General features: G+C 57.6%; 1 protein-coding gene across 2 annotated transcripts in view; it reads left to right on the top strand.

The window, feature by feature from the left end:
• Positions 1–26,786, top strand: part of LOC138854544 (macro domain-containing protein CT2219-like) — a 73,149-nt gene that overhangs the window by 27,423 nt on the left and 18,940 nt on the right. For both annotated transcript variants that reach the window (XM_070098424.1, XM_070098423.1), the window contains exon 2: positions 18,115–18,313. In XM_070098424.1, the coding sequence (XP_069954525.1) occupies positions 18,115–18,313 (199 nt within the window). The remainder of the gene's footprint in view (positions 1–18,114; positions 18,314–26,786) is intronic.

Below are 26,786 nucleotides of genomic sequence, written 5' to 3'. Positions count from 1 at the left end.
GGGTGACTTGCTCTTCGAGGAGGCTGATAGATCTCAACCTGGGTGTAGGTGTTGCTTGGGTGTTCTAGTTGCTTTTAGTTTGTTTTCCAGATTAGTGATCTTGTTGGGGTACTGTGCGGTGGAGGTTTGTAGCTCCTTCATTTCTTGGGTTAACATGTCATTGGAGGTTTTTAATTCCTGCATTTCCCAAGTTAACACGTCGAGTTTTTGGCCGTGAATCTTGATGAATTTAGATACTTCGAGGTCTTTTATCTTCAAATCAATGAATCCATGGAAGGAGTTGTCTTCATTGTTTATGGCAGTGGCCATGTTTGTTGTTGATAGTGGGTGGTGAGTGTTGTGGGGGTAGCAGTGGGTGGTGAGTGTTGTGGGGGTAGCAGTGGGTGGTTAGTGTTGTGGGAGCAGCAGTGGGTGGTTAGTGTTGTGGGAGCAGCAGTGGGTGGTTAGTGTTGTGGGAGCAGCAGTGGGTGGTTAGTGTTGTGGGAGCAGCAGTGGGTGGTTAGTGTTGTGGGAGCAGCAGTGGGTGGTTAGTGTTGTGGGAGCAGCAGTGGGTGGTTAGTGTTGTGGGAGCAGCAGTGGGTGGTGAGTGTTGTGGGAGCAGCAGTGGGTGGTGAGTGTTGTGGGAGCAGCAGTGGGTGGTGAGTGTTGTGGGAGCAGCAGTGGGTGGTGAGTGTTGTGGGAGCAGCAGTGGGTGGTGAGTGTTGTGGGAGCAGCAGTGGGTGGTTAGTGTTGTGGGAGCAGCAGTGGGTGGTGAGTCTTGTGGGAGCAGCAGTGGGTGGTGGATGTTGTGGGAGCAGCAGTGGGTGGTGAGTCTTTTGGGAGCAGCAGTGGGTGGTGAGTGTTGTGGGGGGTAGCAGCAGTGGGTGGTGAGTGTTGTGGGAGCAGCAGTGGGTGGTTAGTGTTGTGGGAGCAGCAGTGGGTGGTGAGTGTTGTGGGAGCAGCAGGGGGTGGGGAGTGTTGTGGGGGTAGCAGTGGGTGGTGAGTGTTGTGGGAGCAGCAGTGGGTGGTGAGTGTTGTGGGAGGGTAGCAGTGGGTGGTGAGTGTTGTGGGAGCAGTAGTGGGTGGTGAGTGTTGTGGGGGCAGTAGTGGGTGGTGAGTGTTGTGGGGGTTGCAGTGGGTGGTGAGTGTTGTGGGAGCAGCAGTGGGTGGTGAGTGTTGTGGGAGCAGCAGTGGATGGTGAGTGTTGTGGGAGCAGCAGTGGGTGGTGAGTGTTGTGGGAGCAGCAGTGGGTGGTTAGTGTTGTGGGAGCAGCAGTGGGTGGTGAGTGTTGTGGGAGCAGCAGTGGGTGGTGAGTGTTGTGGGAGCAGCAGTGGGTGGTGAGTGTTGTGGGAGCAGCAGTGGGTGTTGTGGGAGCAGCAGTGTGTGGTGAGTGTTGCGGGAGCAGCAGTGGGTGGTGAGTGTTGTGGGAGCAGCAGTGGGTGGTGAGTGTTGTGGGAGCAGCAGTGGGTGGTGAGTGTTGTGGGAGCAGCAGTGGGTGGTGAGTGTTGTGGGAGCAGCAGTGGGTGGTGAGTGTTGTGGGAGCAGCAGTGGGTGGTGAATGTTGTGGGAGCAGTAGTAGTGGGTGGTGAGTGTTGTGGGAGCAGCAGTGTCTGGTCAGTGTTGTGGGAGCAGAAGTGGGTGGTGAGTGTTGTGGGGGGTAGCAGTGGGTGGTGAGTGTTGTGGGGGGTAGCAGTGGGTGGTGAGTGTTGTGGGGGGTAGCAGTGGGTGGTGAGTGTTGTGGGGGAGCAGCAGTGGGTGGTGAGTGTTGTGGGAGGCAGTAGTAGTGGGTGGTGAGTGTTGTGGGAGCAGCAGTGGGTGGTGAGTGTTGTGGGGCAGTGGGTGGTTAGCAGTGGGTGGTGAGTGTTGTGGGGGCAGCAGTGGGTGGTGAGTGTTGTGGGAGGCAGTGGGTGGTTAGTGTCGTGGGAGCAGCAGTGGGTGGTGAGTGTTGTGGGGGCAGCAGTGGGTGGTGAGTGTTGCGGGAGCAGCAGTGGGTGGTGAATGGTGTGGGAGCAGCAGTGGGTGGTGAGTGTTGTGGGAGCAGCAGTGGGTGGTGAGTGTTGCGGGAGCAGCAGTGTGTGGTGAGTGTTGTGGGAGCAGCAGTGTGTGGTGAGTGTTGCGGGAGCAGCAGTGGGTGGTGAGTGTTGTGGGAGCAGCAGTGGGTGGTGAGTGTTGTGGGAGCAGCAGTGGGTGGTGAGTGTTGTGGGAGCAGCAGTGGATGGAGAGTGTTGTGGGAGCAGCAGTGGATGGTGAGTGTTGTGGGAGCAGCAGTGGGTGGTGAGTGTTGTGGGAGCAGCAGTGGGTGGTGAGTGTTGTGGGAGCAGCAGTGGGTGGTGAGTGTTGTGGGAGCAGCAGTGGGTGGTGAGTGTTGTGGGAGCAGCAGTGGGTGGTGAGTGTTGTGGGAGCAGCAGTGGGTGGTGAGTGTTGTGGGAGCAGCAGTGGGTGGTGAGTGTTGTGGGAGCAGCAGTGGGTGGTGAGTGTTGTGGGAGCAGCAGTGGGTGGTGAGTGTTGTGGGAGCAGCAGTGTGTGGTGAGTGTTGCGGGAGCAGCAGTGGGTGGTGAGTGTTGTGGGAGCAGCAGTGGATGGAGAGTGTTGTGGGAGCAGCAGTGGATGGTGAGTGTTGTGGGAGCAGCAGTGGGTGGTGAGGGTTGTGGGAGCAGCAGTGGGTGGTGAGTGTAGTGGGAGCAGCAGTGAGTGGTGAGTGTTGTGGGAGCAGCAGTGGGTGGTTAGTGTTGTGGGAGCAGCAGTGGGTAGTTAGTGTTGTGGGGGCAGCAGTGGGTGGTGAGTGTTGTGGGGGCAGCAGTGGGTGGTGAGTGTTGTGGGGGCAGCAGTGGGTGGTGAGTGTTTTGGGGGGTAGCAGTGGGTGGTGAGTGTTGTGGGGGCAGCAGTGGGTGGTGAGGGTTGTGGGAGCAGCAGTGGGTGGTGAGCGTTGTGGGAGCAGCAGTGTATAGTGAGTGTTGTGGGAGCAGCAGTGGGTGGTGAGTGTTGTGGGGGTAGCAGTGGGTGGTGAGTGTTGTGGGGGTAGCAGTGGGTGGTGAGTGTTGTGGGGGTAGCAGTGGGTGGTGAGTGTTGTGGGGGGTAGCAGTGGGTGGTGAGTGTTGTGGGGGTAGTAGTGGGTGGTGAGTGTTGTGGGGGTAGCAGTGGGTGGTGAGTGTTGTGGGGGTTGCAGTGGGTGGTGAGTGTTGTGGGAGCAGCAGTGGGTGGTGAGTGTTGTGGGAGCAGCAGTGGGTGGTGAGTGTTGTGGGAGCAGCAGTGGGTGGTGAGTGTTGTGGGAGCAGCAGTGGGTGGTGAGTGTTGTGGGAGCAGCAGTGGGTGGTGAGTGTTGTGGGAGCAGCAGTGGGTGGTGAGTGTTGTGGGAGCAGCAGTGGGTGGTGAGTGTTGTGGGAGCAGCAGTGGGTGGTGAGTGTTGTGGGAGCAGCAGTGGGTGGTGAGTGTTGTGGGAGCAGCAGTGGGTGGTGAGTGTTGTGGGAGCAGCAGTGGATGGTGAGTGTTGTGGGAGCAGCAGTGGAGAGTGAGTGTTGTGGGAGCAGCAGTGGGTGGTGAGTGTTGTGGGAGCAGCAGTGGGTGGTGAGTGTTGTGGGAGCAGCAGTGGGTGGTGAATGTTGTGGGAGCAGCAGTGGGTGGTGAGTGTTGTGGGAGCAGCAGTGGATGGTGAGCAGCAGTATGGGGGTAGCAGTGGATGGTTAGTGTTGTGGGAGCAGCAGTGGGTGGTGAGTGTTGTGGGAGCAGCAGTGGATGGTGAGTGTTGTGGGAGCAGCAGTGGGTGGTTAGTGTTGTGGGAGCAGCAGTGGATGGTTAGTGTTGTGGGAGCAGCAGTGGGTGGTGAGTGTTGTGGGAGCAGCAGTGGATGGTTAGTGTTGTGGGGGTAGCAGTGGGTGGTGAGGGTTGTGGGGGTAGTGAGTGGTGAGGGTTGCGGGGGTAGCAGTGGGTGGTGAGTGTTGTCGGGATAGTGGGTGGTGAGGATTGTGGGGGTAGCAGTGGGTGGTGAGTGTTGTCAGGATAGTGGGTGGTGAGGATTGTGGGGGTAGCAGTGGGTGGTGAGTGTTGTCGGGATAGTGGGTGGTGAGGATTGTGGGGGTAGCAGTGGGTGGTGAGTGTTGTGGGGATAGTGGGTGGTGAGGGTTGTATGGGTAGCAGTGGGTGGTGAGTGTTGTCGGGATAGTGGGTGGTGAGGATTGTGGGGGTAGCAGTGGGTGGTGAGTGTTGTCGGGATAGTGGGTGGTGAGGATTGTGGGGGTAGCAGTGGGTGGTGAGGGTTGTGGGGGTAGCAGTGGGTGGTGAGGGTTGTTGGGATAGCATTGGGTGGTGAGGGTTGTTGGGATAGCAGTGGGGGGTGAGTGTTGTGGGGGCAGCAGTGGGGGGTGAGTGTTGTGGGGGTAGCAGTGGGTGGTGAGTGTTGTGGGGATAGTGGGTGGTGAGGGTTGTGGGGGTAGCAGTGGGTGGTGAGGGATGTGGGGGTAGCAGTGGGTGGTAAGGGTTGTGGGGATAGTGTGTTGTGAGGGTTGTTAGGGTAGCAGTGGGTGGTGAGTGTTGTGGGGGTAGCAGTGGGTGGTGAGTATTGCGGGGGTAGCAGTGGGTGGTGAGTGTTGTGGGGGTAGCAGTGGATTGTGAGGGTTGTGGGGGTAGTGGGTGGTGAGGGTTGCGGGGGTAGCAGTGGGTGGTTAGTGTTGTGGGGATAGCAGTGGGTGGTTATTGTTGTGGGGATAGCAGTGGGTGGTTAGTGTTGTGGGGATAGTGGGTGGTTAGTGTTGTGGGGATAGCAGTGGGTGGTTAGTGTTGTGGGGATAGCAGTGGGTGGTTATTGTTGTGGGGATAGCAGTGGGTGGTGAGTTGTGGGGATAGTGGGTGGTCAGTGTTGTGGGGGTAGTAGTGGGTGGTGAGTGTTGTGGGGGTAGCAGTGGATGGTGAGGATTGTGGGGGTAGCAGTGGATGGTGAGGGTTGTGGGGGTAGCAGTGGATGGTGAGTGTTGTGGGGGTAGCAGTGGATTGTGAGGGTTGTGGGGTGGTGAGGGTTGCGGGGGTAGCAGTGGGTGTTGAGTGTTGTCGGGATAGTGGGTGGTGAGGATTGTGGGGTTAGCAGTGGGTGGTGAGTGTTGTGGGGATAGAAGTAGGTGGTGAGGGTTGTGGGGGTAGCAGTGGGTGGTGAGTGTTGTCGGGATAGTGGGTGGTGAGGATTGTGGGAGTAGTGGGTGGTGAGTGTTGTGGGGATAGAAGTAGGTGGTGAGGGTTATGAGGGTAGCAGTGGGTGGTGAGTGTTGTCGGGATAGTGGGTGGTGAGGATTGTGGGGGTAGCAGTGGGTGGTGAGGGTTGTGGGGGTAGCAGTGGGTGGTGAGGGTTGTTGGGGTAGTGGGTGGTGAGGGTTGTTGGGATAGCAGTGGGTGGTGAGTGTTGTGGGTGGTAGCAGTGGGTGGTGAGTGTTGTGGGGGGTAGCATTGGGTGGTGAGTGTTTGTGCGGGTGGTGAGAGTTGTGGGGGTAGCAGTGGGTGGTGAGGGATGTGGGGGTAGCAGTGGGTGGTAAGGGTTCTGGGGTTAGCAGTGGGTGGTGAGTGTTGTGGGGATAGCAGTGGGTGGTGAGTGTTGTGGGGGCAGCAGTGGGTGGTGAGTGTTGTGGGGGTAGCTGTGGGTGGTGAGTGTTGTGGGGGTAGCGGTGGGTGGTGAGGGTTCTGGGGATAGCAGTGGGTGGTGAGGGTTGTTGGGATAGCAGTGGGTGGTGAGGGTTGTGGGGGGTAGCAGTGGACGGTGAGTGTTGTGGGGGTAGCAGTGGGTGATGAGTGTTGTGGGGATAGCAGTGGATGGTGAGGGTTGTGGGGGTAGCAGTGGGTGGTGAGGGTTGTGGGGGTAGCAGTGTGTGGTAAGGGTTGTGGGGATAGTGGGTGGTGAGGGTTGTGGGGGTAGCAGTGGGTGGTAAGGGTTGTGGGGATAGTGGGTTGTGGGGGTAGCAGTGGGTGGTGAGTGTTGTGGGGGTAGCAGTGGGTGGTAAGGGTTGTGGGGATAGTGGGTGGTGAGGGTTGTGGGGGTAGCAGTGGGTGGTGAGTGTTGTGGGGGTAGCAGTGGGTGGTGAGTGTTGTGGGGGTCGCAGTGGGTGGTGAGTGTTGTGGGGCAGCAGTGGGTGGTGAGTGTTGTGGGGGCAGCAGTGGGTGGTGAGTGTTGTGGGGGTAGCAGTGGGTGGTGAGTGTTGTGGGGGCAGCAGTGGGTGGTGAGTGTTGTGGGATAGCAGTGGGTGGTGAGGGTTGTGGGGGTAGCAGTGGGTGGTGAGGGTTGTGGGGGTAGCAGTGGGTTGTGGGGGTAGCAGTGGGTAGTGAGTGTTGTGGGGGTAGCAGAGGGTTGTGGGGGTAGCAGTGGGTGTTGTGGGGATAGCAGTGGATGGTGAGGGTTGTGGGGGTAGCAGTGGGTTGAGGGTTGTGGGGATAGCAGTGGGTTGTGGGGGTAGCAGTGGGTTGTGAGGGTTGGGTTAGCAGTGGGTGGTGAAGGTTGTGGGGGTAGCAGTGGTTGGTGTGTGTTGTGGGGATAGCAGTGGATGGTGAGGGTTGTAGGGGTAGCAGTGGGTGGTGAGGATTGTGGGGGTAAAAGTGGGTGGTGAGTGTTGTGGGGATAGTGGATGATGAGGGTTGTGGGGGTAGCAGTGGGTGATGTGGGGGTAGCAGTAGGTGGTGAGGGTTGTGGGGGTAGCAGTGGGTTGTGGGGGTAGCAGTGGGTTGAGGGTTGTGGGGATAGCAGTGGGTTGTGGGGGTAGCAGTGGGTTGTGAGGGTTGGGGTAGCAGTGGGTGGTGAAGGTTGTGGGGGTAGCAGTGGGTGGTGAGTGTTGTGGGGATAGCAGTGGATGGTGAGGGTTGTAGGGGTAGCAGTGGGTGGTGAGGGTTGTGGGGGTAAAAGTGGGTGGTGAGTGTTGTGGGGATAGTGGATGGTGAGGGTTGTGGGGGTAGCAGTGGGTGATGTGGGGGTAGCAGTAGGTGGTGAGGTTTGTGGGGGTAGCAGTGGGTTGTGGGAGTAGCAGTGGGTTGTGGGGGTAGCAGTGGGTTGTGGGGGTAGCAGTGGGTTGAGTATTGCGGGTGGAGAGGGCTGTGGGGGCAGCAGTGGGTGGTGAATGTTGTGGGGATAGCAGTGGATGGTGAGGGTTGTGGGGGTAGCAGTGGGTGGTGAGGGTTGTGGAGGTAGCAGTGGGTTGTGGGGGGTAGCAGTGGGTTGTGGGGGGTAGCAGTGGGTTGTGGGGGTAGCAGTGGGTGGTTAGTGTTGTGGGGATAGCAGTGGGTGGTTAGTGTTGTGGGGATAGCAGTGGGTGGTTATTGTTGTGGGGATAGCAGTGGGTGGTTAGTGTTGTGGGGATAGTGGGTGGTTAGTGTTGTGGGGATAGCAGTGGGTGGTTAGTGTTGTGGGAGCAGCAGTGGATGGTTAGTGTTGTGGGGAGCAGCAGTGGGTGGTGAGTGTTGTGGGAGCAGCAGTGGGTGGTGAGTGTTTTGGGGGTAGTAGTGGGTGGTGAGTGTTGTGGGGGTAGTAGTGGGTGGTGAGGGTTGTGGGGGTAGCAGTGGATGGTGAGGGTTGTGGGGGTAGCAGTGGATGGTGAGGGTTGTGGGGGTAGCAGTGGTTGGTGAGTGTTGTGGGGGTAGCAGTGGACTGTGAGGGTTGTGGGGGTAGTGGGTGGAGAGGGTTGCGGGGGTAGCAGTGGGTGGTGAGTGTTGTCGGGATAGTGGGTGGTGACGGTTGTGGGGGTGGCAGTGGGTGGTGAGTGTTGTATGGTTGGGTGGTGAGAGTTGTGTTGTGGGTGGTGTGGGTTTTGTTGTGGGTGGTGAGGGTTGTGGGGGTTGGTGGTGACTGTTGTGTTGTGGGTGGTGAGGGTTGTGGGGATGGGTGGTGAGGGTTGTGGGGTGGGTGGTGAGGGTTGTTGGGATAGCAGTGGGTGGTGAGTGTTGTGGGGGGTAGCAGTGGGTGGTGAATGTTGTGGGGGTAGCAGTGGGTGGTAAGGGTTGTGGGGATGGTGGTGAGGGTTGTGGGGGTAGCAGTGGGTGGTGAGTGTTGTGGGGGTAGCAGTGGGTGGTGAGTTGTGGTGGTAGCAGTGGGGGGTGAGTGTTGTGGGGGTAGCGGTGGGTGGTGAGGGTTGTGGTGATAGCAGTGGGTGGTGAGGGTTGTTGGGATAGCAGTGGGTGGTGAGTGTTGTGGGGGGTAGCAGTGGGTGGTGAGTGTTGTGGGGATAGTGGGTGGTGAGGGTTGTGGGGGTAGCAGTGGGTGGTGAGGGTTGTGGGGATAGCAGTGGGTGGTTAGTGTTGTGGGGATAGCAGTGGGTGGTTATTGTTGTGGGGATAGCAGTGGGTGGTGAGTGTTGTGGGGATAGTGGGTGGTGAGTGTTGTGGGGGTAGTAGTGGGTGGTGAGTGTTGTGGGGGTAGCAGTGGATGGTGAGGATTGTGGGGGTAGCAGTGGATGGTGAGGGTTGTGGGGGTAGCAGTGGATGGTGAGGGTTGTGGGGGTAGCAGTGGGTGGTGAGTGTTGTGGGGGTAGCAGTGGGTGGTGAGTGTTGTGGGGGTAGCAGTGGATTGTGAGGGTTGTGGGGGTAGTGGGTGGTGAGGGTTGCGCGGGTAGCAGTGGGTGTTGAGTGTTGTGGGGATAGAAGTGGGTGGTGAGTGTTGTGGGGGTAGCAGTGGGTGGTGAGTGTTGTGGGGATAGAAGTGGGTGGTGAGTGTTATGGGAATAGCAGTGGGTGGTGAGGGTTGTGGGGGTAGCAGTGGGTGCTGAGGGTTGTGGGGGTAGCAGTGGGTGGTGAGTGATGTGGGGACAGTGAGTGGTGAGGGTTGTGGGGGTAGCAGTGGGTGGTGGGGGTTGTGGGGGTAGCAGTGGGTGGTGAGGGTTATGGGGGTAACAGTGGGTGGTGAGGGTTGTGGGGGTAGCAGTGGGTGGTGAGTGTTGTGGGGATAGCAGTGGGTGGTGAGTGTTGTGGGGATAGCAGTGGGTGATGTGTTGTGGGGGTAGCAGTGGGTGGTGAGGGTTGTGGGGGTAGCAGTGGGTGGTGAGGGTTGTGGGGGTAGTGGGTGGAGAGGGTTGCGGGGGTAGCAGTGGGTGGTGAGTGTTGTCGGGATAGTGGGTGGTGAGGGTTGTGGGGGTAGCAGTGGGTGGTGAGTGTTGTCGGGATAGTGGGTGGTGAGGGTTGTGGCGGTAGCAGTGGGTGGTGAGTGTTGTGGGGATAGTGGGTGGTGAGGGTTGTGGGGGTAGCAGTGGGTGGTGAGTGTTGTCGGGATAGCGGGTGCTGAGGGTTGTGGGGGTAGCAGTTGGTGGTGAGGGTTGTGGGGGTAGCAGTGGGTTGTGGGGGTAGTGGGTGGAGAGGGTTGCGGGGGTAGCAGTGGGTGGTGAGTGTTGTCTGGATAGTGGGTGGTGAGGGTTGTGGGGGTAGCAGTGGGTGGTGGGTGTTGTCGGGATAGTGGGTGGTGAGGGTTGTGGCGGTTGCAGTGGGTGGTGAGTGTTGTGGGGATAGTGGGTGGTGAGGGTTGTGGGGGTAGCAGTGGGTGGTGAGTGTTGTCGGGATAGCGGGTGGTGAGGGTTGTGGGGGTAGCAGTGGGTGGTGAGGGTTGTTGGGATAGCAGTGGGTGGTGAGTGTTGGGGGTAGCAGTGGGTGGTGAGTGTTGTGGGGGGTAGCAGTGGGTGGTGAGTGTTGTGGGGGTAGCAGTGGGTGGTAAGGGTTGTGGGGATAGTGGGTGGTGAGGGTTGTGGGGGTAGCAGTGGGTGGTGAGTGTTGTGGGGGTAGCAGTGGGTGGTGAGTGTTGTGGGGGTAGCAGTGGGTGGTGAGTGTTGTGGGGGTAGCGGTGGGTGGTGAGGGTTGTAGGGATAGCAGTGGGTGGTGAGGGTTGTTGGGATAGCAGTGGGTGGTGAGTGTTGTGGGGGGTAGCAGTGGGTGGTGAGTGTTGTGGGGGTAGCAGTGGGTGGTGAGTGTTGTGGGGATAGTGGTTGGTGAGGGTTGTGGGGGTAGCAGTGGGTGGGGAGGGTTGTGGGGGTAGCAGTGGGTGGTAAGGGTTGTGGGGATAGTGGGTGGTGAGTGTTGTGGGGGTAGCAGTGGGTGGTAAGGGTTGTGGGGATAGTGGGTTGTGGGGGTAGCAGTGGGTGGTGAGTGTTGTGGGGGTAGCAGTGGGTAATGACTGTTGTGGGGGTAGCAGTGGATGGTGAGTGTTGTGGGGGTAGCGGTGGGTGGTGAGGGTTGCGGGGATAGCAATGGGTGGTGAGTGTTGTGGGGATAGTAGTTGGTGGTGAGTGTTGTGGGGGTAGCAGTGGGTGGTGAGGGTTGTGTGGGTAGTGTGTGGTGAGGGTTGTCGGGGTAGCAGTGGGTGGCGAGTGTTGTGGGGGTAGCAGTGGGTGGTGGGTGTTGTGGGAATAGCAGTGGTTGGTGAGTGCTGTGGGGGTAGCAGTGGGTGGTGAGTGTTGTGGGAATAGCAGTGGGTGGTGAGGGTTGTGGGGGTAGCAGTGAGTGGTGAGTGTTGTGGGGGTAGCAGTGAGTGGTGAGTGTTGTGGGGGTAGCAGTGGGTGGTGAGTGTTGTGGGGGTAGCAGTGGGTGGTGAGTGTTATGGGAATAGCAGTGGGTGGTGAGGGTTGTGGGGGTAGCAGTGGGTGGTGAGTGATGTGGGGACAGTGGGTGGTGAGGGTTGTGGGGGTAGCAGTGGGTGGTGAGGGTTGTGGGGGTAGCAGTGGGTGGTGAGGGTTGTGGGGGTAGCAGTGGGTGGTGAGTGTTGTGGGGATAGCAGTGGGTGGTGAGTGTTGTGGGGATAGCAGTGGGTGATGTGTTGTGGGGGTAGCAGTGGGTGGTGAGGGTTGTGGGAATAGCAGTGGGTGGTGAGGATTGTGGGAGTAGCAGTGGGTGGTGAGGGTTGTGGGGATAGTGGGTTGTGGGGGTAGCAGTGGGTGGTGAGTGTTGTGGGGGTAGCAATGGATTGTGAGGGTTGTATGGGTAGCAGTGGATGGTGAGTGTTGGGGTAGCTGTGGGGGGTGAGGGTTTTGGGGGTAGCAGTGGGTGGTGAGTGTTGTGTGGATAGTGGATGGTGAGGGTTGTCGGGGTAGCAGTGTGTGATGTGTTGTGGGGGTAGCAGTGGGTGGTGAGGGTTGTGGGGGTAGCAGTGTTTTGTGAGGGTTGTGGGGGTAGCAGTGGGTGATGTGTTGTGGAGGGTAGCAGTGGGTGGTGAGGGTTGTGGGGGTAGCAGTGGGTTGTGGGGGTAGCAGTGGGTGATGTGTTGTGGGGGTAGCAGTGGGTGGTGAGGTTTGTGGGGGTAGCAGTGGGTTGTGAGGGTTGTGGGGGTAGCAGTGGGTGATGTGTTGTGTGGGGAAGCAGTGGGTGGTGAGGGTTGTGGGGGTAGCAGTGGGTTGTGAGGGTTGTGGGGGGTAGCAGTGGGTTGTGAGGGTTGGGGTTGCAGTGGGTTGTGAGGGTTGTGGGGGTAGCAGTGGGTTGTGAGGGTTGTGGGGGTAGCAGTGGGCGGTGAGTGTTGTGGGGATAGCAGTGGATGGTGAAGGTTGTGGGGGTAGCAGTGGGTGATGTGGTGAGGGTTGTGGGGGTAGCAGAGGGTTCTGGGGGTTGCAGTGGGTGGTGAGTGTTGTGGTGGTGGCAGTAGGTGGTGAGGGTTGTCGGGGTGGCGGTGGGTAGTGAGGGTTGTGGGGATAACAGTGGATTGTGAAGGTTGTCGGGGTAGCAGTGGGTGATGTTGTGGGGGTAGCAGTTGGTGGTGAGGGTTGTGGGGGTAGCAGTGGGTGGCGAGTGTTGTGGGGGTAGCAGTGGGTGGTGAGTGTTGTTGGGATAGCAGTGTATGGTGAAGGTTGTGGGGGTAGCAGTGGGTGGTGAGGGTTGTGGGGGTAGCAGTGGGTTTTGAGTGTTGTGGGGATAGTGGATGGTGAGGGTTGTGGGGATAGCAGTGGGTTGTGACGGTTTTGGGGGTAGCTGCGGGTTGTGGGGGTAGCAGTGGGTTGAGGGTTGTGGGGGTAGCAGTGAGTTGTGATCGTTGTGGGGGGTAGCAGTGGGTTGTGAGGGTTGTGGGGGTAGCAGTGGGTTGTGAGGGTTGTGTGGGTTGTGGGGGTAGCAGTGGATTGTGAGGGTTGTGGGGGTAGCAGTGGGTTGTGGGGGTGGGTGGTGAGGGTTGTGGGGGTGGGTGGTGAGGGTTGTGGGGGTGGGTGGTGAGGGTTGTGGGGGTGGGTGGTGAGGGTTGTGTTGTGGGTGGTGAGGGTTGTGGGGGTGGGTGGTGAGGGTTGTGGGGATAAAAGTGGGTGGTGAGTGTTGTGGGGATAGTGGATGGTGAGGGTTGTATGGGTAGCAGTGGGTGATGTGGGGGTAGCAGTGGGTGGTGAGGGTTGTGGGGGTAGCAGTGGGTGGTGAGGGTTGTGGGGATAAAAGTGGGTGGTGAGTGTTGTGGGGATAGTGGATGGTGAGGGTTGTATGGGTAGCAGTGGGTGATGTGGGGGTAGCAGTGGGTGGTGAGGGTTGTGGGGGTAGCAGTGGGTTGTGAGGGTAGCAGGGGGGTGGGGGCGTAGCAGTGGGTTGTGATCGTTGTGGGGGTAGCAGTGGGTTGTGAGGGTTGTGGGGGTAGCAGTGGGTTGTGAGGGTTGTGTGGGTTGTGGGGGTAGCAGTGGATTGTGAGGGTTGTGGGGGTAGCAGTGGGTTGTGTGGGTTGTGGGGGTAGCAGTCGGTTGTGAGGGTTGGGGTAGCAGTGGGTTGTGGGGGTAGCAGTGGGTGGTTAGTGTTGTGGGAATAGCAGTGGATGGTGAGGGTTGTGGGGGTAGCAGTGGGTGGTTGGGGTTGTGGGGGTAGCAGTGGGTGGTGAGGGTTGTGGGGGTAGCAGTGGGTGGTGAGGGTTGTGGGGATAAAAGTGGGTGGTGAGTGTTGTGGGGATAGTGGATGGTGAGGGTTGTATGGGTAGCAGTGGGTGATGTGGGGGTAGCAGTGGGTGGTGAGGGTTGTGGGGATAGTGGATGGTGAGGGTTGTGGGGGTAGCAGTGGGTGGTGAGGGTTGTGTGGGTAGCAGTGGGTTGTGGGGGTAGCAGTGGGTGGTGAGGGTTGTGGGGGTAGCAGTGGGTTGTGGGGGGTAGCAGCAGGTTGTGGGGGTAGCAGTGGGTGGTGAGGGTTGTGGGGGTAGCAGTGGGTTGTGAATGTTGTTGGGGTAGCAGTGTAAATTGCTGGCTAGACAGATACTGCAAGGAACTTGCAATCCCATTCATTGACAACTGGAGCAACTTTTATGGCAAACATGATATGTATGCAAGGGATGGGGTACATCTCTCTGGGGCTGGGGTGGTAGCACTTGCAGACTCGATTGAGAAGGCCATTGGTGAAATTCCTATGATTTTAAACTGATAGAAGATAGAGGTATGGGTGTGTGTGGGAAACAAGCAGGTTGCATCACTATGGTTGGAATCAGTAAATGTATAAAAGGCATTCAGCATGAAGTTATAAATAAAGACAATAGATCAGGTCAGCAAACAAAGAGGGACAGCAGAGGACAGCAAGGGACTAGCTCCCTTAAGGTTTACTATACTAATAGCAGGAGTGTAAGAAATAAGATAGATGAGCTAAGATTAATTGCAAGTGCAGAAAACATAGATATTATTGCTATAACAGAGACCTAGCTCAATCTGAAAGATAGAGAGATGCCCTCTGAATGTCACATACAAGGCTATAAATTATTCCACACTGATAGGGTCAACAGGAAGGGTGGTGGAGTAGCGATGTATGTCAGAGACAATTTAAATTGTTGTGTTAGACAAGATATAAAAGTAGAAGCATCAGCCACTGAATCTGTTTGGTTACAGCTTCTCGAGGGCCGAGAAAAACTAATTTTGGGTGTGATTTACAGGGCCCCAAATCTTGAAAGGGAGTGCAGTAAACTTCTATGGGACGAAATTCGTAAGGCATCTACATACGAAAATGTTGTGCTAATGGGAGATTTCAACTATAGACAGATTGACTTGAGCAATTTGACAGGAAATTTAGAGTCAGGTGACTTTCTTGATACGATCCAGGATTGTTTTTTAAAACAGTTTGTGACAGAGCCTACTAGGGGAAATAACCTCCTTGACTTGGTTCTTGCCAGTAGGGAAACACTAATTAATAATCTTGAGGTTAATGATGAGCTTGGGGAAAGTGATCACAAATCACTCAGTTTTAATATATCATGGAATTCCCCTAATAATGGCAATCAAGTCTCCGTCCCTGACTTTCGCTTGGCTGATTTCATAGGACTGAAAAATTACTTAGGTGGGCTGAACTGGAATGACCTGACTAAGGGTCAGGTAGGTGGTGATGGTTGCCGATATGATGCTTTCCAGGGCATAGTTCTAGCTGCTCAGTCAAATTATGTTCCAAATAGGGAAATCAGATCAAACAAAAATGATCCTAAATGGATGAACAATAGATAAAAATATCTGATTGGTCAAAAGAGAGGCATATATAGGCAAATCAAAAGAGGAGAGGGGCAATTAAGAAATCGATATATTCAGTTAAAGAGAGAAATAAAAAAAGGGTATTAGAAAAGCAAAAAGAGATTATGAGGTTAAAGTTGCAAGAGAATCGAAGACTAACCCAAAAGGATTCTTTCAGGTATACAGAAGTAAGATCAGGGACAAGATAGGCCCACTCAAAAGTTCCTCGGGTCAGCTCACTGACAGTGATAAGGAAATGTGTAGAAGTTTTAACACATACTTCCTCTCAGTTTTTACACAGGAGGATACCAGCGATATTCCAGAAATGATAAATTATGTGGAACAGGACGATAATAAACTGTGCACGATTAGGGTCACAAGTGACATGGTCTTTAGGCAAATAGATAAATTAAAACCTAACAAATCCCCAGGCCCTGATGAACTGTATGCAAGGGTTCTAAAGGAATGTAAAGAGAAGCTTAGCACACCTTTGGCTAATCTTTTCAACATATCACTACAAACTGGCATGGTGCCAGATAAGTGGAAAATGGCAAATGTGATACCTATTTTCAAAGCAGGTGACAGGTCCTTAGCTTCGAACTATAGACCAATAAGCCTAACCTCCATAGTGGGAAAATTTATGGAATCAATAATTGCCGAGGCAGTTCGTAGGCACCTTGAAAAGCATAAATTAATCGACGAATCTCAGCATGGTTTTACAAAGGGGCGTTCCTACCTTACGAATTTATTAACTTTTTTTCACTAAGGTATTTGAGGAGGTAGATCATGGTAATGAATATGATATTGTGTATATGGACTTCAGTAAGGCTTTTGACAGGGTCCCACATCAGAGACTATTGAGGAAAATTTAGGCACATGGAATAGGAGGAGAAATTTTTTCCTGGATAGAGGCATGGTTGACAAATAGGCAGCAGAGAGTTTGCATAAATGGGGAGAAATCAGAGTGGGGAAGCGTCACGAGCGGTGTTCCACAAGGGTCAGTGTTGGGCCCCCTGCTGTTCACAATCTACATAAACGACATAGATGAGGGCATAAAGAGCGACATCGGCAAGTTTGCCGATGACACCAAAATAGGCCGTCGAATTCATTCTGACGAGGACATTGAGCACTCCAGGAAGATTTGAATAGACTGATGCAGTGGTCGGAGAAGTGGCAGATGCAGTTTAATATAGACAAATGCAAAGTTCTAAATGTTGGACAGGACAATAACCATGCCACATATAAACTAAATAATGTAGATATTAATATTACGGATTGCGAAAAAGATTTAGGAGTTCTGGTTAGCAGTAATCTGAAACCAAGACAACAGTGCATAAGTGTTCGCAATAAAGCTAATAGAATCCTTGGCTTCATATCAAGAAGCATAAATAATAGGAGTCCTCAGGTTGTTCTTCAACTCTATACATCCTTGGTTAGGCCTCATTTAGATTATGCTGCACAGTTTTGGTCACCGTATTACAGAATGGATATAAATTCTCTGGAAAATGTACAAAGGAGGATGACAAAGTTGATCCCATGTATCAGAAACCTTCCCTATGAGGATAGACTAAGGGCCCTGAATCTGCATTCTCTAGAAAGACGTAGAATTAGGGGGGATATGATTGAGGTGTATAAATGGAAGACAGGAATAAATAAAGGGGATGTAAATAGTGTGCTGAAAATATCTAGCCTAGACAGGACTCGCAGCAGTGGTTTTAAGTTGGAAAAATTCAGATTCAGGAAAGTACTGGTTTGGTAATAGAGTTGTGGATGAGTGGAACAAACTCCCGAGTACAGTTATAGAGGCCAGAACGTTGTGTAGCTTTAAAAATAGGTTGGATAAATACAAGAGTGGATGTGGGTGGGTGTGAGTTGTACCTGATGGCTTGTGCTACCGGGTCGGTTGCCGTGTTCCTCCCTTAAGTCAATGTGACCTGACCTGACTAGGTTGGGTGCATTGGCTTAAGTCGGTGGGAGACTTGGACCTGCCTCGCATGGGCCAGTGGGCCTTTTTCAGTGTTCCTTCGTTCTTATGTTCTTATTGAGTGTTGCGGGTGGTGAGGGCTGTGGGGTAGCAGTGGGTGGTGAGTGTTGTGGGGGTAGTAGTGGGTGGTGAGTGTTGTGGGGATAGCAGTGGGTGGTGAGTGTTGTGGGGGTAGCAGTGGATGGTGAGGGTTGTGGGGGTAGCAGTGGGTTGTGGGGGTAGCAGTGGGTGGTGAGTTGTGGAGGTAGCAGTAGGGGGTGAGTTGTGGGGATAGCAGTGGATGGTGAGGGTTGTGGGGGTAGCAGTGGGTGGTGAGTGTTGTGGGGATAGCAGTGGATGGTGAGGAATGTGGGGGTAGCAGTGGGTTGTGTTGGTTGTGGGGGTAGCAGTTGGTGGTGAGGGTTGTGGGGGTAGCAGTGGGTGATGTGTTGTGGAGGTAGCAGTGGGTGGTGAGGGTTGTGGAGGTAGCAGTGGGTGGTGAGGGTTGTGGGGGTAGCAGTGGGTGGTGAGGGTTGTGGAGGTAGCAGTGGGTGATGTGGGGGTAGCAGTGGGTGGTTGTTGTGGGGATAGCAGTGGGTGATGTGTTTTGGGGGTAGCAGTGGATGGTGAGAGTTGTGGGGGTAGCAGTGGGTGGTGAGTGTTGTGCTGATAGTGGATGGTGAGGGTTGTGGGGGGTAGCAGTGGATGGTGAGGGTTGTGGGGGGTAGCAGTGGGTGGTGAGGGTTGTGGGGGTAGCAGTGAGTGGTGAGGGTTGTGGAGGTAGCTGGGTTGAGGGTTGTGGGGGTAGCAGTGGGTTGTGAGGGTTGTGGTGGTAGCAGAGGGTTGTGGGGGTAGCAGTGGGTTGTGGGGGTAGCAGTGGGTGGTGAGTGTTGTGAGGATAGCAGTGGATGGTGATGGTTGTGGGGGTAGCAGTGGGTGGTGAGGGTTGTGGGGGTAGCAGTGGGTTGTGAGGGTTTTGGGGGGTAGCAGTGGATGGTGAGAGTTGTGGGGGTAGCAGTGGGTTGTGGGGGTAGCAGTGGGTGGTGAGGGTTGTGGGGGTAGCAGTGGGTTGTGAGGGTTGTGGGGGTAGCAGTGGATAGTGAGGGTTGTGGGGGTAGCAGTGGGTTGTGAGGGTTTTGGGGGGTAGCAGTGGATGGTGAGAGTTGTGGGGGTAGCAGTGGGTTGTGAGGGTTGTGGGGGGTAGCAGTGGGTGGTGAGGGTTGTGGGGGTAGCAGTGGGTTGTGAGGGTTGTGGGGGTAGCAGTGGATAGTGAGGGTTGTGGGGGTAGTGGGTTGTGAGGGTTGTGGGGGTAGCAGTGGGTTGTGAGGGTTGTGGGGTTAGCAGTGGATGGTGAGGGTTGTGGATGGTGAGGGTTGTGGGGGTAGCAGTGGGTATTGAGGGTTTTGGCTGGAAGATGCTGTACTTGTAGTAATGCTTCCCTCACCTGTGTTGATACAAGTCCTGGGTTGGTTACTGGATCTTGTCTCGTTGTGCTGACCCCTGGACGTGACACTGGCTTCAGATGGTTTCCTGACTATGCGTAGTGGGCAGTTGTTAAAAAATTTCACTTCGCCTGGCAGTGGGGTGACAAGAAGCTTTCTTGGTTGGTAATATAGCATATATCTTAGTGATTTCTGCAGCTGATTTATATCATTATGGGCCACCATGTATGTTAGTGTTGTGCGAGTCTTTGCTAGGCCATCACAGGGTTGTTAGGCTCCTCTAGTGAATGTAAAATAGAGGACAGAAACCTTGCAGCTGCTGGAGGATCGAAACTTACTTATACTTTTACTTATATGTACTTAGGTTGAGCCAGTCATTGGAAGAGAGGAGGAGGAGATACGCTTGTGGTGACTACTATGTCACTCTTGACTACATCTTTCCATGGCCAGATCACTACAAGAAATATGCTGACAAAATTGACAGGGAGGCCCCCAGTGTTAGTAACGTGACGAAGATGCTGGAAGGCAGCATCTATAAGGTCGACCCAGAGCTTAACAAGAAGGTAATGTAATATTTTGTTGGGATTTTGGACCCCAGGGTAGTGTTGGCCACCCAACGTAGGAGGTCTTGGCCACCCAGAGTAGTGAGTGTTGGCCACCCAGAGTAGGGAGTCTTGGCCACCCAGGGTAATCCAGAGTAGGGAGTTTTGGTCACCCAGGGTAACCCGGGGTAGGGAGTCATGGCCACCCATTATAACCCGGGGTAGGGAGTCTTGGCCACCCATGGCAGCCCAAAGTAGGGAGTCTTGGCCACCCAGGGTAATCCAGAGTAGGGAGTTTTGGTCACCCAGGGTAAGCCGGGGTAGGGAGTCATGGCCACCCATTATAACCCGGGGTAGGGAGTCTTGGCCACCCATGGCAGCCCAAAGTAGGGAGTCTTGGCCACCCAGGGTAATCCAGAGTAGGGAGTTTTGGTCACCCAGGGTAAGCCGGGGTAGGGAGTCATGGCCACCCATTATAACCCGGGGTAGGGAGTCTTGGCCACCCATGGCAGCCCAAAGTAGGGAGTCTTGGCCACCCAGGGTTACCCGGGGTAGGGAGTCTTAGCCAGCCAGGGTAACTTGGGGTAGGGAGTCATGGGCACCCAGGGTAACCCGAGGATGGGAGTCTTGGCCACCCAAGGTAGGGAGTCTCGGGCACCCAGGGAAACCCGGGGTAGGGGGTCTTGGCCGCCCTGGGTAACCCTGGGTTGGGAGTTTTGGCCACCCTGGGTAACCTGGGGTAGGGAGTCTTGGTCACCGAGGGTAACCTGGGGTAGGGAGTCTTGGCCACCCAGGGTAACCCGAGGTAGGGAGTGTTAGCCACCCAGTTTAGGGAGTGTTGGCCACCCAGTTTAGGGAGTGTTGGCCACCCAGGGTATCCTGGGGTGGGGAGTCTGCCACCCAGGGTAACCCGGGGTAGGGAGTCTTGGCCACCCTGGGTAACCCGTGGTAGGGAGTCTTGGCCACCCTGGGTAACCCGGGGTAGGGAGTCTTGCCCATCCTGAGTACCCAGGGTAGGGAGTCTTGGCCACCCTGGGTAACCCGGGGAAGGGAGTCTTGGCCACCCTGGGTAACCCGGGGAAGGGAGTCTTGGCCACCCTGGGTAACCCGGGGAAGGGAGTCTTGGCCACCCTGGGTAACCCGGGGTAGGGAGTCTTGGCCACCCTGGGTAATCTGGGGTAGGGAGTCTTGGCCACCCAGTGTAACCCGGGGTAGGGAGTGTTGGCTACCCAGGATAACCCGGGGTAGGGAGCATTGGCCACCCAGGATAACCCGGGGTAGGGTGAGTTGGCCTCCCAGGATAACCAGGGGTAGGGTGTGTTGGCCACCCAGGATAACTCGGGGTAGGGAGTGTTGGCCACCCGGGATAACCCGGGTGGGGAGGGTTGGCCACTCGGGGTAGGGAGGGTTGGCCACCCAGGACAACCCGGGGTAGGGAGTGTTAGCTGCCCAGGATAACCAGGGGTAGGGAGTGTTAGCTGCCCTGGATAACCCAGGGTAGGGAGTGCTAGGCGCCCAAGATTACCTGGGGTAGGGAGTGTTAGGTGCCCAGGATAACCCGGGGTAGGGAGTCTTGGCCACCCAGGGTAACCCAGGTTAGGGAGTCTTGGCCACCCAGAGTAACCCCACCCTGGGTAGGGAGTGTTAGCAACCCCTGGTAGGGAGTGTTAGCAACCCCTGGTAGCGAGTGTTAGCCACCCAGGGTAGGGAGTCTTGGCCACCCAGGGTAACCTGGGGTAGGGAGTCTTGGCCACCCAGGGTAACCTGGGGTAGGGAGTCTTGGCCACCCAGGGTAACCTGGGGTAGGGAGTCTTGGCCACCCAGGGTAACCTGGGGTAGGGAGTCTTGGCCACCCAGGGTAACCTGGGGTAGGGAGTCTTGGCCACCCAGGGTAACCTGGGGTAGGGAGTCTTGGCCACCCAGGGTAACCTGGGGTAGGGAGTCTTGGCCACCCAGGGTAACCTGGGGTAGGGAGTCTTGGCCACCCAGGGTAACCTGGGGTAGGGAGTCTTGGCCACCCAGGGTAACCTGGGGTAGGGAGTCTTGGCCACCCAGGGTAACCTGGGGTAGGGAGTCTTGGCCACCCAGGGTAACCTGGGGTAGGGAGTCTTGGCCACCCAGGGTAACCTGGGGTAGGGAGTCTTGGCCACCCAGGGTAACCTGGGGTAGGGAGTCTTGGCCACCCAGGGTAACCTGGGGTAGGGAGTCTTGGCCACCCAGGGTAACCTGGGGTAGGGAGTCTTGGCCACCCAGGGTAACCTGGGGTAGGGAGTCTTGGCCACCCAGGGTAACCTGGGGTAGGGAGTCTTGGCCACCCAGGGTAACCTGGGGTAGGGAGTCTTGGCCACCCAGGGTAACCTGGGGTAGGGAGTCTTGGCCACCCAGGGTAACCTGGGGTAGGGAGTCTTGGCCACCCAGGGTAACCTGGGGTAGGGAGTCTTGGCCACCCAGGGTAACCTGGGGTAGGGAGTCTTGGCCACCCAGGGTAACCTGGGGTAGGGAGTCTTGGCCACCCAGGGTAACCTGGGGTAGGGAGTCTTGGCCACCCAGGGTAACCTGGGGTAGGGAGTCTTGGCCACCCAGGGTAACCTGGGGTAGGGAGTCTTGGCCACCCAGGGTAACCTGGGGTAGGGAGTCTTGGCCACCCAGGGTAACCTGGGGTAGGGAGTCTTGGCCACCCAGGGTAACCTGGGGTAGGGAGTCTTGGCCACCCAGGGTAACCTGGGGTAGGGAGTCTTGGCCACCCAGGGTAACCTGGGGTAGGGAGTCTTGGCCACCCAGGGTAACCTGGGGTAGGGAGTCTTGGCCACCCAGGGTAACCTCGGGTAGGGAGTCTTGGCCACCCAGGGTAACCTCGGGTAGGGAGTCTTGGCCACCCAGGGTAACCTGGGGTAGGGAGTCTTGACCACCCAGGGTAACCCGGGGTAGGGAGTCTTGGCCACCCTGGGTAACCTGGGGTAGGGAGTCTTGGCCACACTGGGTAACCCAGGGTAGGGAGTCTTAGCCACACTGGGTAACCCAGGGTAGGGAGTCTTGGCCACCCAGGGTAACCTGAGGTAGGGAGTCTTGGTAACCTGGGGTAGGGAATATTGGCCACTCGGGGTAGGGAGTCTTAGGCACCCAGGGTAACCCAGGGTAGGGAGTGTTAGCCACCCCTGGTAGGGAGTCTTGGCCACCCAGGGTAACCCAGGATAGGGATTCTTGGCCACCCAGGGTAACCTGGGGTAGGGAGTCTTGGCCACCCAGGGTAACCCTGAGTAGGGAGTTTTGGTCACCCAGGGTAACCCGGAGTAGGGAGTCATGGCCACCCATTATAACCCGGGGTAGGGAGTCTTGACCACCCATGGTAGCCCAAGGTAGGGAGTCTTGGCCACCCAGGGTAACCCGGGGTATGGAGTCTTGGCCACCCTGGGTAACCCAGGGTAGGGAGTCTTGGCCACCCTGGGTAATCCGGGGTAGGGAGTCTTGGCCACCCAGGGTAACCTGGGGTAGGGAGTCATGGGCACCCAAGGTAGGGAGTTTCGGGCACCCAGGGTAACCCAGGGTAGGGGGTCTTGGCCACCCTGGGTAGGGAGTCTTGGCCAAACTGGATAACCCAGGGTAGGGAGTCTTGGCCACCCTGGGTAACCCGGGGTAGGGAGTCTTGGCCACCCAGGGTAACCTGGGGTAGGGAGTCTTGGCCACCCAGGGTAACCCGAGGTAGGGAGTGTTAGCCACCCCGGGTAGGGAGTGTTAGCCACCCCGGGTAGGGAGTGTTAGCCACCCCGGGTAGGGAGTGTTTGCAACTCCAGGTAGGGAGTGTTAGCCACCCAGGGTAGGAAGTGTTGGCCACCCAGAGTAACCTGGGGTGGGGAGTCTGCCACCCAGGGTAACCCAGAGTAGGGAGTCTTGGCCACCCAGGGTAACCCGGGATAGGGATTCTTGGCCACCCTGGGTAACCCGTGGTAGGGAGTCTGGGCCTCTCTTGGTAACCCAGGGTATTGAGTCTTGGCCACCCTGGGTAACCCAGGGTAGGGAGTCTTGGCCACCCTGGGTAACCTGGGGTAGGGAGTCTTGCCCATCCTGGGTAACCCAGGGTAGGGAGTCTTGGCCACCAAGGGCAACCCGGGGTAGGGAGTCTTGGCCACCCTGGGTAACCTGGGGTAGGGAGTCTTGGCCACCCTGGGTTACCCAGGGTAGGGAGTCTTGGCCACCCAGGGTAGGGAGTCTTGGCCACCCAGGGTAGGGAGTCTTGGCCACCCAGGGTAGGAGAGTCTTGGCCACCCAGGGTAGGGAGTCTTGGCCACCCAGGGTAGGAGAGTCTTGGCCACCCAGGGTAGGAGAGTCTTGGCCACCCAGGGTAGGAGAGTCTTGGCCCCCCCGGGTAGGGAGTCTAGGCCACCCAGTGGAGGTGTGTCTTGGCCACCCAGGGTAGGGGAGTCTTGGCCACCCAGGGTAGGAGAGTCTTGGCCACCCAGGGTAGGAGAGTCTTGGCCACCCAGGGTAGGAGAGTCTTGGCCACCCAGGGTAGGGAGTCTTGGCCACCCAGGGTAGGAGAGTCTTGGCCACCCAGGGTAGGAGAGTCTTGGCCACCCAAGGTAGGGAGTCTTGGCCACCCAGGGTAGGAGAGGCTTGGCCACCCAGGGTAGGGAGTCTTGGCCACCCAGGGTACGAGAGTCTTGGCCACCCAGGGTAGGAGAGTCTTGGCCACCCAGGGTAGGGAGTCTTGGCCACCCAGGGTAGGAGAGTCTTGGCCACCCAGGGTAGGGAGTCTTGGCCACCCAGGGTAGGAGAGTCTTGGCCACCCAGGGTAGGGAGTCTTGGCCACCCAGGGTAGGGAGTCTTGGCCACCCAGGGTAGGGAGTCTTGGCCACCCAGGGTAGGAGTCTTGGCCACCCAGGGTAGGAGAGTCTTGGCCACCCAGGGTTGGGAGTCTTGGCCACCCAGGGTTGGGAGTCTTGGCCACCCAGGGTAGGGAGTCTTGGCCACCCAGGGTAGAAGAGTCTTGGCCACCCAGGGTAGGAGAGTCTTGGCCACCCAGGGTAGGAGAGTCTTGGCCACCCAGGGTAGGAGAGTCTTGGCCACCCAGGGTAGGGAGTCTTGGCCACCCATGGTAGGGAGTCTTGGCCACCCAGGGTAGGAGAGTCTTGGCCACCCAGGGTAGGGAGTTTTGGCCACCCAGGGTAGGAGAGTCTTGGCCACCCAGGGTAGGAGAGTCTTGGCCACCCAGGGTAGGAGAGTCTTGGCCACCCAGGGTAGGAGAGTCTTGGCCACCCAGGGTAGGAGAGTCTTGGCCACCCAGGGTAGGAGAGTCTTGGCCACCCAGGGTAGGAGAGTCTTGGCCACCCAGGGTAGGGAGCCTTGGCCACCCAGGGTAGGGAGTCTTGGCCACCCAGGGTAGGGAGTCTTGGCCACCCAGGGTAGGAGAGTCTTGGCCACCCAGGGTAGGGAGTCTTGGCCACCCAGGGTAGGGAGTCTTGGCCATCCAGGGTAGGGAGTCTTGGCCACCCAGGGTAGGGAGTCTTGGCCACCCAGGGTAGGGAGTCTTGGCCACCCAGGGTAGGAGAGTCTTGGCCACCCAGGGTAGGAGAGTCTTGGCCACCCAGGGTAGGAGAGTCTTGGCCACCCAGGGTAGGGAGTCTTGGCCACCCAGGGTAGGGAGTCTTTGCCACCCAGGGTAGGAGAGTCTTTGCCACCCAGGGTAGGAGAGTCTTGGCCACCCAGGGTAGGAGAGTCTTGGCCACCCAGGGTAGGAGAGTCTTGGCCACCCAGGGTAGGGAGTCTTGGCCACCCAGGGTAGGGCGTCTTGGCCACCCAGGGTAGGGAGTCTTGGCCACCCAGGGTAGGAGAGTCTTGGCCACCCAGGGTAGGAGAGTCTTAGCCACCCAGGGTAGGAGAGTCTAGGCCACCCAGGGTAGGAGAGTCTTGGCCACCCAGGGTAGGGAGTCTTGGCCACCCAGGGTAGGGAGTCTTGGCCACCCAGGGTAGGAGAGTCTTGGCCACCCAGGGTAGGAGAGTCTTGGCCACCCAGGGTAGGAGAGTCTTGGCCACCCAGGGTAGGTGTGTCTTGGCCACCCTGGGTTGGGAGTCTTGGCCATCCAGGGTAGGAGAGTCTTGGCCACCCAGGGTAGGAGAGTCTTGGCCACCCAGGGTAGGAGAGTCTTGGCCACCCAGGGTAGGGAGTCTTGGCCACCCAGGGTAGGAGAGTCTTGGCCACCCAGGGTAGGGAGTCTTGGCCACCCAGGGTAGGGAGTCTTGGCCACCCAGGGTAGGAGAGTCTTGGCCATCCAGGGTAGGAGAGTCTTGGCCACCCAGGGTAGGAGAGTCTTGGCCACCCAGGGTAGGAGAGTCTTTGCCACCCAGGGTAGGAGAGTCTTGGCCACCCAGGGTAGGAGAGTCTTGGCCACCCAGGGTAGGAGAGTCTTGGCCACCCAGGGTAGGAGAGTCTTGGCCACCCAGGGTAGGAGAGTCTTGGCCACCCAGGGTTGGGAGTCTTGGCCACCCCGGGTAGGAAGTCTTGGCCACCCAGGGTAGGAGAGTCTTGGCCACCCAGGGTAGGGAGTCTTGGCCATCCAGGGTAGGGAGTCTTGGCCACCCAGGGTAGGAGAGTCTTGGCCACCCAGGGTAGGAGAGTCTTTGCCACCCAGGGTAGGGAGTCTTGGCCATCCAGGGTAGGGAGTCTTGGCCACCCAGGGTAGGAGAGTCTTGGCCACCCAGGGTAGGAGAGTCTTGGCCACCCAGGGTAGGAGTGTGTTGGCCACCCAGGGTAGGAGAGTCTTGGCCACCCTGGGTAGGAGAGTCTTGGCCACCCAGGGTAGGGAGTCTTGGCCACCCAGGGTAGGAGAGTCTTGGCCACCCAGGGTAGGAGAGTCTTGGCCACCCAGGGTAGGAGAGTCTTGGCCACCCAGGGTAGGTGAGTCTTGGCCACCCAGGGTAGGAGAGTCTTGGCCACCCAGGGTAGGAGAGTCTTGGCCACCCAGGGTAGGGAGTCTTGGCCATCCAGGGTAGGGCGTCTTGGCCACCCAGGGTAGGAGTCTTGGCCACCCAGGGTAGGAGAGTCTTGGCCACCCAGGGTAGGGAGTCTTGGCCATCCAGGATAGGGAGTCTTGGCCACCCAGGGTAGGAGAGTCTTGGCCATTCAGGGTAGGAGAGTCTTGGCCATTCAGGGTAGGGAGTCTTGGCCATCCGGGGTAGGAGAGTCTTGGCCACCCGGGGTAGGAGAGTCTTGGCCACCCAGGGTAGGAGAGTCTTGGCCACCCAGGGTAGGAGAGTCTTGGCCACCCAGGGTAGGAGAGTCTTTGCCACCCAGGGTAGGGAGTCTTGGCCATCCAGGGTAGGGAGTCTTGGCCACCCAGGGTAGGAGAGTCTTGGCCACCCAGGGTAGGAGAGTCTTGGCCACCCAGGGTAGGAGTGTGTTGGCCACCCAGGGTAGGAGAGTCTTGGCCACCCTGGGTAGGAGAGTCTTGGCCACCCAGGGTAGGGAGTCTTGGCCACCCAGGGTAGGAGAGTCTTGGCCACCCAGGGTAGGAGAGTCTTGGCCACCCAGGGTAGGAGAGTCTTGGCCACCCAGGGTAGGTGAGTCTTGGCCACCCAGGGTAGGAGAGTCTTGGCCACCCAGGGTAGGAGAGTCTTGGCCACCCAGGGTAGGGAGTCTTGGCCATCCAGGGTAGGGCGTCTTGGCCACCCAGGGTAGGAGTCTTGGCCACCCAGGGTAGGAGAGTCTTGGCCACCCAGGGTAGGGAGTCTTGGCCATCCAGGATAGGGAGTCTTGGCCACCCAGGGTAGGAGAGTCTTGGCCATTCAGGGTAGGAGAGTCTTGGCCACCCAGGGTAGGGAGTCTTGGCCATCCGGGGTAGGAGAGTCTTGGCCACCCGGGGTAGGAGAGTCTTGGCCACCCAGGGTAGGAGAGTCTTGGCCACCCAGGGTAGGAGAGTCTTGGCCACCCAGGGTAGGAGAGTCTTGGCCACCCAGGGTAGGAGAGTCTTGGCCACCCAGGGTAGGAGAGTCTTGGCCACCCAGGGTAGGGAGTCTTGGCCACCCAGGGTAGGGAGTCTTGGCCACCCAGGGTAGGAGAGTCTTGGCCACCCAGGGTAGGGAGTCTTGGCCATCCAGGGTAGGGAGTCTTGGCCACCCAGGGTAGGAGAGTCTTGGCCACCCAGGGTAGGAGAGTCTTGGCCACCCAGGGTAGGAGAGTCTTGGCCACCCAGGGTAGGAGAGTCTTGGCCACCCAGGGTAGGGAGTCTTGGCCATCCAGGGTAGGGCGTCTTGGCCACCCAGGGTAGGAGTCTTGGCCACCCAGGGTAGGAGAGTCTTGGCCACCCAGGGTAGGGAGTCTTGGCCATCCAGGATAGGGAGTCTTGGCCACCCAGGGTAGGAGAGTCTTGGCCATTCAGGGTAGGAGAGTCTTGGCCACCCAGGGTAGGGAGTCTTGGCCATCCGGGGTAGGAGAGTCTTGGCCACCCGGGGTAGGAGAGTCTTGGCCACCCAGGGTAGGAGAGTCTTGGCCACCCAGGGT

This window comes from Cherax quadricarinatus, chromosome 62 (assembly GCF_038502225.1).
Source record: "Cherax quadricarinatus isolate ZL_2023a chromosome 62, ASM3850222v1, whole genome shotgun sequence".
Lineage (NCBI taxonomy): Eukaryota > Metazoa > Arthropoda > Malacostraca > Decapoda > Parastacidae > Cherax > Cherax quadricarinatus.
Note: the sequence above shows the minus strand (reverse complement) of the source record. Positions and strands in the feature narration are given on the sequence as shown.